The sequence below is a fragment of the Malaclemys terrapin genome, chromosome 11, assembly GCF_027887155.1.
Source record: "Malaclemys terrapin pileata isolate rMalTer1 chromosome 11, rMalTer1.hap1, whole genome shotgun sequence".
NCBI classification, from domain to species: domain Eukaryota; kingdom Metazoa; phylum Chordata; order Testudines; family Emydidae; genus Malaclemys; species Malaclemys terrapin.
The window spans coordinates 21799417-21811794 of record NC_071515.1 but is presented as its reverse complement, the minus strand read 5'-3'; the positions used below and the strand labels follow the sequence as shown (position 1 = coordinate 21811794).

Here is a 12378-nt window from a genome sequence, read left to right as displayed (position 1 = left end):
TATAAAGTAGGCAACTTTGTGTAAAAGGGTCCTTTCTAAATATAAATAGACTATATGCAGAAAACAGGGAAGTGGTTTTCTGTTTCATTTAAAAAAAAAAAACTTTCAGCTCTGCTTTGAGTATGAAAAACACAAAGCTACACATGCCTCAGACACACCTTTAAAGTACTGTAGTGATTTTTTAAAAATAATTATGCCTCTAACATAAATTCTGATTTTTTTCTTTATATTTTTTGTTTCATGAAGGACAGTACTGAGAAACCAAGGTCTTTAAATCTTTGTCTGAAGCTATTTATCTTAGTTTATGTACTGTTAGGGGCTTTACACACTAATATAAATCAATCTGTTCTATAATTGCTAAGTTCAGATCATGAAACCCAAGGTAACTGGCTCATTCTCTGGTTTGAGTTCAGAAACCCTACATTTTCTTACCTCTTCAGAAGATGGTTTGATGGTATCAGCCCAGCACAGGCACTCAGGTCTGAGACTTGCCTTGCCTGCCACCAGAGGACATCATTCTGGTCAACAATCTGAAGGATTTCACCCTTTTTAAAGGGCAAGCCTGCATCAGCACAAGGTATGGCAGGGTCCTGCAGGGGCCAGTAATCTGCCATTGCTCGCACATAGAGCTGATAGAGAACATACAGACATGAGTGAAGGTGAGCTTCTTCAGAACAGATAGGGTAACAGTGTGTATGAATATTTACAAACTAAGGGCCTGATCTGACTTCAGATGAAGTCAACAAAAGTTTTGCCATTGACTTCAATGGGAAGAGCACCATGTCCAAAACCCAACTACCGGTATTTTCCTGATCAAGAAAAATGTAGTTACCTATTATACTGTGAACAATTTGACCTTCTCCCTCTGGATCACTCCAGAGATGCCTTCACTACCTTTAACTTTATCACAGCTTGCTACATTTAATTACATTACCTACAGCAAACTATTAATTTCAGTGGAGACATATGTCTAGGCAAGACATGTTATTAGAGCTTTCTGTGAGCTGGGCTGGCAATAAATGCTTCTAAACAACCTTACCCTCATGTATCACACTGTGCAGACTGCCCATTAGACATTATTGGATTAACTGTCTGCAGTAACAATAATAATCTGGAAGAAAAAATAAATGAATCTCTTACTGTTGTTTGGTTGCTGACTGGCCGTTCAGAAACTGGAATCAGTTTGAACATAATTGTTCCCTGGGACAGAGACTAAAAGATTTCAGAAGGAAAAAAAAGGTCAAAATATATTTGCTACTGGTAACACACTGAAAGCATTTTAAGTTTCATCACTCCAAGACGAATGATGGCTCCAAAAGCCCATTATAAACATCCTTATTATAAGAATGGAAATTGCTTAGCTCAGCAGAATGCCATATACAGAATCATTGTTAAAACAAAGATCTTTAAAAGAAAGATTGATTTAATTCCTGTGTGGGAAACTTTGGAACCTTGCTAAGATTTCTAATTCCCTTAAATATATGTCTTGTTAAAAACATACATATTTTCAGTATCAATTCACAATTAATTTTAGTTCTGGAGTCTAATTTAAATTAACTATATAGGGCTCGGCTGTGCAAGCATGTTTTCAAGATTTGTAGATTTTGTGTTATGGTGAAGGTTGTATTTCTAATGGTGTGTTATGCATCCGAAGATGGTGCAAACAGAGAAATCACGAGAGAGAAACAAATAAAAGAACAGACACTAACCAAACAGAGGAACCTCACTGATTGGCACTAACAACTAGAGAGCCAATGGAGAATACTAAATATTGTGACCTGGTGAGCAAGCTAAGAAACATCAGGGATAGTGCATCACGGAGTGATCTTTGTTCGCTAATTTTAACAAAGATTATTTTAGTTTAAATTATTTATGACAGTACTTGGTAATACAGGAGTTAATACATTTTGTAAAATGAATGAAGGCTTAGGAACGTGACACCTTATGACAGCATTCTGCAACTAATCCTTTGCAGAGAAATGAAGTGAGATTGGCAGAATTATTGATTTTAGATAGAGCGAATTAGTGAGGATCTACTGGTCCCAAAGGACCCCTAGTTCAAAAGGCAAAGGGTCGAATGCACCCCTATACAGAGGTCCACGACAGTGTTTATGTACCGCTTAGGCTCTATTTAGAGGGCTTAAATAGCACATAGGCCATGTGCTGGCTCACTGCACAGGATGAACTTCACCCACAATGAAGAAACAGACAAAATAGTAGATTGCATGTAAAATTATTGCTTGTGTGTAGGTCTTCCTTCCTCTAGAAATGTACATTGAGAATTTAGGCTGCTCTTTTTACAAAGAACTACAAAGAAATTAAAAAAAAATGTAAAGTGCATTTCATACCAGAATGTGGATAACTTGCTCTGGCTCTAGTCCCTCCACTGAAACTCCATTCACCTCTACCAGCTTGTCTCCGGCATACAACAATCCTAGAATAAAAAGGTATAGGAAAGAAGACACGCTTATTATAGAGAAGATGTGAATCTGAAAAAGTTCAGAGATGCAACAGAAGACCGGAGAACAGCCCTGAAATAAGAAATGCCCCTATCCTAGATTCGGACCCGAGTCAGGAATTTCAGATCTGAAGTAGTATTGTGCTGTGGATCGAGCAGACAGCTCTGTTATAGGCTTCATTGTGCAATCTCAAGCAATTGACTTGACTTCTCTGAGCCTCAGTTTCTCTATCTATAGAATAGGTGTATTAATTCTTCCCCTTTTTTTTGTAAAGTACTTTGAGATATAGTGACGATGAAAAGGACTCAAGGAGCATTAAGTATTCTTATCCAAACTAGAGTTCCCCCAAAACTGACGTGTTCAGATTCAGAGTTCTGGTTCTGACCATTATAGTAAAAGGCTAAGTTACAATGTTCAGATCTAGATCTGAAACCCTTCATGGTTCAGAGGAAGTAATGGTGGTGGAGGAATATGATCTGGTGTTTGGGCTCATCTCTAGTTCCTACAGAAGTAAGTGTACTAAAGATAAGCAAGAAACACATGATCTATCATGCAAACCACAAGTGATAGTTGCATCTTCCCCTTCAACTCAGTTAAATAGGTTATCTTGTGTATCTTAATTAATCCTAACAGGATCTCATTCAGCTGCTGTATACAACTTTGGTAAACTTATCCTTCAGAGAGAGGCCGTGATACACTAATGGGAACTATTTTATGGTGGAGGGACTAGAGCCCAAGCAAGTTATCCACATTCTATGAAATTCAGTGTGTTGGTGTTCATACCAGGTGGCACTGTTTTGTATTACTGCTTAACTCATGCCAGATTTATCCAGGTGTTGATGTTGAATGTAAATACTGTAAGATTGTGTTTGACGCTGGCTTTCTGTCTCACCCTTTTTGAATGCAACACATTTACCCCGGAATGAGAGAGTCATGAAAAAATAAAAAAATAAAAAGTCAGAAATACTTCAGTGTGAGACATTACTATTTATATGGTACTGTACAAGGTGACTAAAAGTTCTAATAGGAGAGAATTTACAGTTGCAGAAAAAAAAAAGTCTATTTTTTCCCTGCTGTGTGTTTCAAACGACACTTACCACTTCTGTCTGCTAGCCCACCATGGATCACCCTGGCAACCACAATGTCACCCGTTATCTCATGGCGTTTAATGGTGGCACCCTGGCAAAATAAAAAGAATGAATATCTTTAGATTCCTTTCAAACTGCAAATCTGATCTCCTTAATGACTGGAGATTACTGAAAAAGATTCCTTTTCCCCTTCAAGCTGCACAGTATTGCAGAACCCGTAAGTACAGTGCACAATACATTAAAAGATGTGTAAACCTAGTCTCTTAAGGGACATGAACAAAATGGTCATTATACAGCCCAGTTTCCGACTCACATTCTATAAAATTGTACATAGGGCCTACTGTAATACATCTTTTCCATCTCTAATGCTATGATTTTTCCAGTGCTAATCCCTGTATTTATCACAAATATAGTACAACATAAAAGGGCAAACAACAAGGGCAAATGACTTCCAAGAAATTTTGTTAGTTTTTTTTCCTCCTTCCCACTCCATTTGCCAAGGAGGCACTTTATTTGTTCAAGATGAGTCTTTGTCAATTTAAAAGAGAACAGAATTAACAAAATGTCTATAGCATCAGGGCCGGCTTTAAGCCAATTCCACCAATTCCCCCGAATCGGGCCCCGCGCCTAAGAGGGCCCCGCACCCAGTGGCAGGGACGCCCAGAGTAGGGGGCAAGTGGCAGAGAATCCCTTCCCTGGCTAGAGGCGCCTTTTTAATTTTTACTCACCCGGCGGCGCTCCGGGTCTTTGGTGGCACTTTGGTGGAGGGTCCTTCACTCGCTCCAGGTCTTTGGCGGCACTTTGGTGGCAGGTCCTTCAGTGCTGCCGAAGACCCAGAGTGAGTGAAGGACCCGCCGCCAAAGACTAGGAGCGCGGCCTGGTAAGTACAAGCTCCGCATGTTTTTTTAACATGTTTTTTTTTAGTCATCCCTGCTGGGGCTCCGTCGAAACTGTTCGAATCGGGCCCCGCACTTCCTAAAACCGGCCCTGTATAGCATTGCATATAAATAACCCATTTATACAAAACACTTTATTACATCTATTGCACAAGTTCAAATCATCAAAACATCAGAAAGCTTCCTTACCAGGGGCTGCTTGTTTTTCACTAAGCAGACAATCCTCATGGCTTCTTCATTTTCAGGGATGTTATCTGGTAGAGGGGGAAGGATTGGTTCAAAATCTTTCTGGGCCACAGTATCATGAGCTGATAGTAAGGCCTGTGACAAGAAGAAAGAAGCAAGCGAAGGTCATCCCAAGAAATAGCTTTGACGGGGGCTGTCCAGGAGTCAGAAACAGGAGATTGAATTCTTACATGAATACAGACCCACACAGCAGTGGGTGACATCATTGCTCTTTCCACTGAAAAATTCAATCACTGGACATTTTCCTGATTTCTTGGAATTTAATCTTAGGAGAGCGGTGTCCTTGTTTAGTGATATAGCACAAGCACATAAGCTTTGTAATAGTTTTTAAGACAAACCAAGTTTGTTCATGTAAAATACCTGCCCCATGTCTCTAAGAATTTTTTTAAATAGACCTCTCAAAAGCATAGATATTAAAAACAGCAGTAACCATCAGTCTGTTGTGCATACTGTAGATATTTAATTCTTTCATAAGGTAGGGGATGAGACAACGACTTCAGAGGTGGGGAAAAGAATCCCACACTTGCAAATTCACGGATACCATTGTCCACTAATTTCTTCTTGCCATAACTAATCCAAATCTCTATTGCCTTCTTTGTTGTCTTCTGCAGGCAGCTGCAAAGTTCATACCCCCCGTACTGCAGTCATTTCAGTGAGAGATATTTCCACTCCCCTTTCAATGGCCAGCACTTGCCTTCAAGTTTGGATTTCGCAGAAGTCGTCTCAGCTCTCTGATCTCTGTGGATTGATGGACTCCACGCAACAACTCCACCACCTGGTGATGAGAGAGTGGGAACTGGATCCATCAGGAATTCCTATTTTAAATACTATAGTAAACTTTATTTGATGAACTTTATTTGGTAATGTAACAGACTTTTTCTTTAACTCCATGCTATGAGACGAAGTGAATTCCCTTCTCCAATCCTACAACTAGATTTCATCACCAGTATAAGTTTCTAGCATGAACCATTAAGCTTCCAGCAAATTCTGTCCTGAACTTATTAAAATCATCCTATCAGAAACCTTATAAAATTCATAGATTTGAGCCAGGCTCCTTTATGGTCAGCTTTTATGACAAGGCAGGTTGTGAATTGGGGAGGAGGGATGATCTAGCAGTTAATGCACAGGACTTGTAGTCACTCTGCCACAGACTATGTGATTCTGGGAATTCCACACCTTCTATGTGTCTTTGATCCCCTATTTGTACAATGGAGATGATTAACTACTTGTCTCACAAGGGAGCGAGGCTAAACTAATTAATGCTTGTGATGTGCACTCAGCTCCTCGGACAGGCTGCGCCACAGATATGCAGAATATTCTTATGTGCAATCAAGTTAACAGATTAGGGTTCGGTTTAAAAAAAAAGGAATATAGTCTCTTATAGAATCTCACCTCACGAGATAGTGCACGCGCTTGGGGTGTGACTGGGACTGTTTTTTTTCTGATAGATTGATGGAGGCATTCATAAACCTATAGGGTGAAATGATAAAGATAAGGACACAATTCAGTACTACTCAATGGACGCACTCCCATGGTGTGATCCATTCATATGGAAACATACACACATACAGTAATGCCACACCTCTAAGGATTTTCTAGGACTAGCTAGAATAAAAATCATAAATAAGGTTACGATTTAGTCACGGAGGCCAGGGAATCCATGACTTCCAGCAACCTCCGTGACTTCAGCCTGCGGTGGTCAGGAGCTGCCAGGTCCCCACCACCAGCGGGGGCAGGGAGCTGCAGGGTCCCTCCGGCACCTCTGGCGGCTCCCCGAGCCCACAGCCGCTGGCAGGGGAATCCCCGAGCCACCCGTGCTGCGGGCGGCTCCTAGCCCCTACGCAGCTGCCCCGCTTCAGCCAGTGTGGGGACCCCATTTTGTCAGATATATTTTTAGTAAAAGTCACGGACAGGTCACGGCTTCCATGATTTTTTCTTTTTTGCCCGTGACCTGTCTGTAACTTTTACTAAAAATATCCATGACAAAATCTTGGCCTTGATGATTAAGGCTATCAGTCCTTCTGATTCAGGACCTAACTACAGATTGCCAGCTGAGGCCGATTGGGCTGGGGTTTGGGCTGCAGGAGGGGGCTTGGTGCTGGCTCTGGGAGGGGGCTCAGAATGGGACTTGGGGATGTGGGTCAGGGCTGGGGCCTGGGGTGCAGAGGGGGTGAGGGGTGCAAGCTCTAGGAGAGAGTTTGGGTGCAGGAGGGGGCTCTGAGCTTGGGCAGAGTGTTGGGGGGCTGAGGGGGTGCAGGCTCTGGGAGGGAGTTTGGGTGCAGCAGGGGGGTTCCAGGCTAGGGCAGAGTGTTGAGGTGCAGGAGGGGGTACAGGGTGCTGGCTCCGGGAGGGGGGGGGATCAGGGCTGGGGCCTGGGGTGCAGGAGGGGGATACAGGGTGCTGGCTCCCGGAGGGGGCTATGGGCTGGGCTGCAGGAGGGGGCTTGGTGTGGGCTCTGGGAGGGGACTCAGAGTGGGACTTGAGGTGCAGGAGGGGGTATGGGGTGCTGGGTCTAGGAGCGGGCTCAGGGCTGGGTGCAGCCTTCTGCCGGGCAGCACTTACATCCGGCGGCGCAGAACTTACAGTGGTGGGTGCAGCGAGGCTAAGGCAGGCTCCCTGCCTACCCTGACTCCACACTGCTCCCAGAAGGGGCCAACACACCCCTCGGGGGGACGGGGCTCCATGCGCTGCCCCTCTCTGCAAGCATCTCCCTTGCAGCTCTCCCAGCCAATGGAAGCTGCAGGGGTGGTGCTTGCAGGCAGGAGCAGCATGCAGAGGGAGATCCCCCGCCCTGCCCCCACCCGCGGAGCCGCGCTGGCTACTTCCGAGAGCAGCATGGGGCTGGGATAGGGAGTCTGCCTTAGTGGCAGCCACGCTGCACCGCCGGAGATCGCGATTGACTGGGAGATCCTCTAGGATCAACCAATCGATCATGATCGACCGGTTGGTGACCGCTGACCTCGAAGGGTTTTTTTATTTTTGTTTTATTAACATTGGACCTGTTTACAGACTTTTAAAAATTCCTTTCCTGCTAAAATATTTAACTTACTTTTTTGAACTGTTTTGTCTAACAGGAAAAATTTCCTTCCCAGTTCAGTCTGATGCCAACATACAGCCCTTGATTATACGTCACACCAATGCAATCAATAGTAAATATTTTACACTCGTATAGCACTTTTCATTCATACAAAACAGGATATCACACTCATTTTACAACTGGGGTACAGATCTCCACCTGCAGCTAATATTAAATCTCCCTGTGATTGCATGGTATTACCGAATTAGCCAGGTACACTGGGATTTTCCACCTTAATCTGAAGTATCTGGATTAATTAACCTACAATCTCCACATGGCACAGTGAAGATGCCGCCAGTTGGAGATATTGTTCTCCAAGGAAGACTGGCCTGGCAGACAAAGAGGGCTTTACCTTTAGGAGAGCTTGCAGCCAGGGAGATCTGAGCAGGTCGTATAACACTCCAACTCCATTGACATCTCTTTTACAGAACAGGCTCAATTCTTGTAACACTAGAGTCAGAACAGGAGATAAACCTGAGCCCAAGAAACAAGAGAGTGCAGTGCATTTCAGCACAAACAGCTGATCAAAAAAACCAAGTAGTGGCCCAGACCTCTGAGAAGGTAACTCACTTGAATTTACATTCCCTTATAATGTGTCCCAGATACCCAACTGGTAATTCCTTAAGAAGAAAAGGTTCCCTGTTGTCATCTCTATGGTACATACCTTCTTATCAGCTGTATTTGTGCAGGGCAAGCAATTGTCCACTGATCAGAGAAACATATTCCCCATGGGCATCCCACTCCTATTTACGTTTGAATCCAAGTTGACATTTATTCCATCCATGTACTGTAGTAACTTTGCCTTGCCCATGTTTTAGGGATTTCTTTTAGATTGTAAACTCTTTGGGGCAGGGATTGTATCTCTCTCGACATTGGAAAGTGCCCATCACATCTCAAGGACTATGGAATAATGCACATTCCAGTCTGACCTGAGAGTTCAGTTAAGAAATCTGTACCACTATCAGCCATCCTGTACATTACCTCCTGGGAATGGGGAAAGCATCATTCCTATCAGAAACAGCACCATTTCCCCTTCATAAAGAGAACAGGAATAGTGTGCAATGAAAATCTAGACCTATTTGAAATCTGAAGGAGGCATAAGACTTCTGGCCCTTATCAGTTTATGACCATTATTCAAAATCAGGCTTATATGCAACAGGAAACTAGATTTTTACAATGGTATTGGATCGTTTCTAAAGTCCTATGCTCTGCCCAGGAAATATGAGAAAACTGACAATATTAACATACAAAAGTCTGAGGATAGGTGGCTAACTCTCATTGAAAGTCAATAAGACCAATGCACCTAATTCACTGAGACACTTTGTAAATCCCACTAGGCACCTATCTGAATCTTCAAGTGCCTAAATAGCTTTATAAATCTGGTCCTAGATGATTTTCTGACAGAGGCCAAATAAATTTGATCTGCTCCCTTACTCCCAAATACTCTGATTTTCACCACATTCTATTATTCCCTCTCTTCCTTTTTTGTGCTTTCACAGGGTGACTACGCTTCTCCATCCTGCCTCAAGTCAAGCATCTCACTAGTAAAACCAGTCAAGGGCTAACAGATTCTCTTAATTTCCTTCTCTCACTCCCCTTTGTTGTTAAGCACTGACGGCTGGAATGCTGTTGCCACAGTGACACTGTCCAGGCTGCTAAGCTGTTACAGGTGCTCAGTGCTTCTCTTCTTGGAGCTCTGGTGTTATCAGCATTGGAAGAGAGTGCAGCCTGCACACTGAGCAGACCTTGATGTTACACGTAAGACAGACCAGAGGCTCAGTTCGGTGACAAAGGCACTTGGCCAGGTTTATTGGCCTCAAGACAGTACCAGCGCCCTGGCTCTGTGGTTACAGGTACACTAACACGAGTGCCCAGTGTTAAGGAGTGGCTCAGTCAGCTGTGGGAGTCTCTGCTGTCCCCTCGGCTGCACAAAGAGTTAAGGCGAGGTACCCCAATGTCGATCGACAGACAAAAAACTTATGTACTACCTTACAGGTTTCATGACATCTGCTTGTTACCTCCCCTTGTACCTTGCTCCTGATGTCTCAGGAAAAACATCCCTCTTCATCACTTCTGTCAAACCCTCTTATCTTGTGCTAGGTCAGGATGTACCTGGGCTCATCTTTTGGAAGGTGTTCACATACATACCCAGTGCCGGTACTTCTTAGGCGTGCCTGTGTTTTAGCAACGCTAGCAGTACCCTTGCCAAGTTCGTGAGTCAGACAGTGAACTTGTAAGCACCTGCTTTAATATATGGCCTGACTTTGGTTCATAGCTTAGCCTGGTTTTGCTGACTGTGGTTCAGGCCTCAAGTCTTGCACCAGGCCCAGTGCTCCATGCTTGCTCACTCTCGCACTCTCTCTATACTACACGCTTTTTGTGCTTTTTTCCATGCTGCCTTTATGCTTGCAAATGTCTCCCTGATCTAATGCACCAAACAAGTTCCTTCTCATTCAAATTTCTCCTAAAACTTCAATTCTTCCACCAGACTGATCACTCCCTCACAAAAAATGTATATTAAAAACAAAACAAAAACAAAACAAAAAAAAACCTAGCCACAATACAGTCAGCTTGGGTCACTGCAGATAGCTACACCAGACAAAGACCACATCTCTTCTTTTGTTTACTGCTCTCCTTCCACAGCCTCTCTACATTTATTGACCGTTCATTTTGGTTTTGCTATCACTTTAGGCCTTGAGCCTTATGCCTGTGCTTAGCGTTAAATTAACTTACTTCAGTTAAATTATTCAGATGCTTGTTTGCCAGATCAGCACCTTAAGAGTGTCAGCTCTTTGAGATAGGGACTTTGACCTAAATTATTGGGAAACACTAGTGATTTTGGATGCACAATTTGAGAAATATTTAAAAGGTACCTGATTTGGAGGGAAAGTGCTCAGTACTTTCTGAAAAATCAGACTCTTTTAAGGCATTTAAAAGCAGGCTTCCCAAAGGCACTACTCACTTATAAAAAATTAGGCCCTTACCTCAATTGTGCCTGTAAAGCCTGACTCACACCTGTCTGGTACTACATAAAGAAACAAAGAAGACTAAATTCCAAGCAAGAACAGGATGTGTCATATATACTATCAGTAATACTTTAAAATATCTGCTGACTTGATAAGAAAATCTGCATGTTCTTTCTTGTTTTGAAAAAGGAACACAAGAGTTATGTGCTGTACCGGTCTCCTGGCCACGTACTGCAAGCATCTCCATCTTCTCCTTCACTCTAGGAGATTCTCCCCGTTTCTCTGAATGGATCATTCACAGCCGCAATGTTTCACAAAACAGACTCCAAACTGGGAAATGAAGAATAAGGATGTTGGAATCACTTTCAATTTGTAATAAAAGCAGAATTGGGGATGAAAATAGTGTTTCAGATTCAAATGTCACAAAACGATATCACAACCAGTTTAAATTAGACATGGGCTGAGAAAACCAAAGTAGACAGGACTTGTATCTCAGCTTGAGTCCATGTCGACGGCTAAAGGTTAGGGTGGGATTCAAATTAAATGCTTTTAGTCTGGTCCATCTCTAATTTAAACAGAGCAGAAGAATATTGTTCACAAAGCCATGGTGCCCAATGGGCAGCCTACAAGTCAAAAGTGATCCAGGGCTATATTTACCTTTAGTAAGTAGTTGTATTCTCCATGGGACACTTGTGCTAAGGTGCATTTCTTTACCTTGATCAAAATAGTCTCTCTGGCTGCTCGTAGCATATGTTGGTGCAAGACCACATGTAATACCATCAGCAGTTAATGGGAAAGGCTCATCTGACCAAACCATTAACTGTTCAAATTCTACCATCATATTAAACAAGCCATCACTCAGACAGTACGGCTCGAATCTGTTTACTCCTCACATACAGCCCTCAGGCTCATGGTAAGTTGCTAATGTGACTCAGCTGGACAAAAATTTGGGCATCCATAGTCAAAAGTAATTGCAGATTTAGTGGTAGTCTTATGTGAATTCGTAATTAGCAATACTTTGAAGAGTTTGCCCCATTTGCCATAAAGCTGTTATAGTTTATGGGGTACATTCATATTTTTGAAATTTTATAAAACCTCAGTTTAGATATGACTGAATTATAGTGGCTCCTTGCAGTGGGAGGGGAGGGTTTAAGTTGAATGTTTTCAAGGAGTGTGTATGAACTCCAAATCTGCATTACATTAATGCACTAAGCCATTGTATTTAAATTATGAAGTTTCCACTGCCCCCTCAAAAATAAGTCATCCTTGTGAAAACATGCTATACACCAAATTTTTAAATGCACTATCACAGACAGCTGTAATTTATTTCCCCCCAAGATATCCAAAAATAAAAATTAATAGCCCATTTTTCAGTCTACAGGAACTGTCAAGTTAAGAGTCATATTTAAAAATAAACCAAATTCTTTTCCTATTACTACTACGTTAGACTATTAAAATTGAAACAATTTTGAAAATCAGATTTGCTTCCTCCACTAACAGGGCCAGAACCTGCAAAGACTTCTTCGTATAAAGAGTGTAATTGCCTCCAATATGAGTAAAGTTGCTCTGATATTTAAGACTTGGCAGGGTATTCCAAGGTATTTACTTCTTGTATTTCTTTCATCTTGGACAATAAAAGTAGGCTTT

The 12378-nt window shown here is 42.4% G+C and overlaps 1 protein-coding gene across 1 annotated transcript in view; it reads right to left on the bottom strand.

Annotated features, from left to right (window-relative positions):
- Window positions 1–8182, bottom strand: part of MPP4 (MAGUK p55 scaffold protein 4) — a 34231-nt gene extending 26049 nt beyond the window's left edge. Inside the window, 8 exon segments of the mRNA XM_054043272.1 lie at window positions 433–629; window positions 1141–1212; window positions 2349–2434; window positions 3557–3638; window positions 4633–4764; window positions 5384–5504; window positions 6082–6159; window positions 8118–8182. Coding sequence (XP_053899247.1) covers window positions 433–629; window positions 1141–1212; window positions 2349–2434; window positions 3557–3638; window positions 4633–4764; window positions 5384–5504; window positions 6082–6159; window positions 8118–8182 — 833 coding nt within the window.
- Window positions 8183–12378: the final 4196 nt, after the last annotated feature.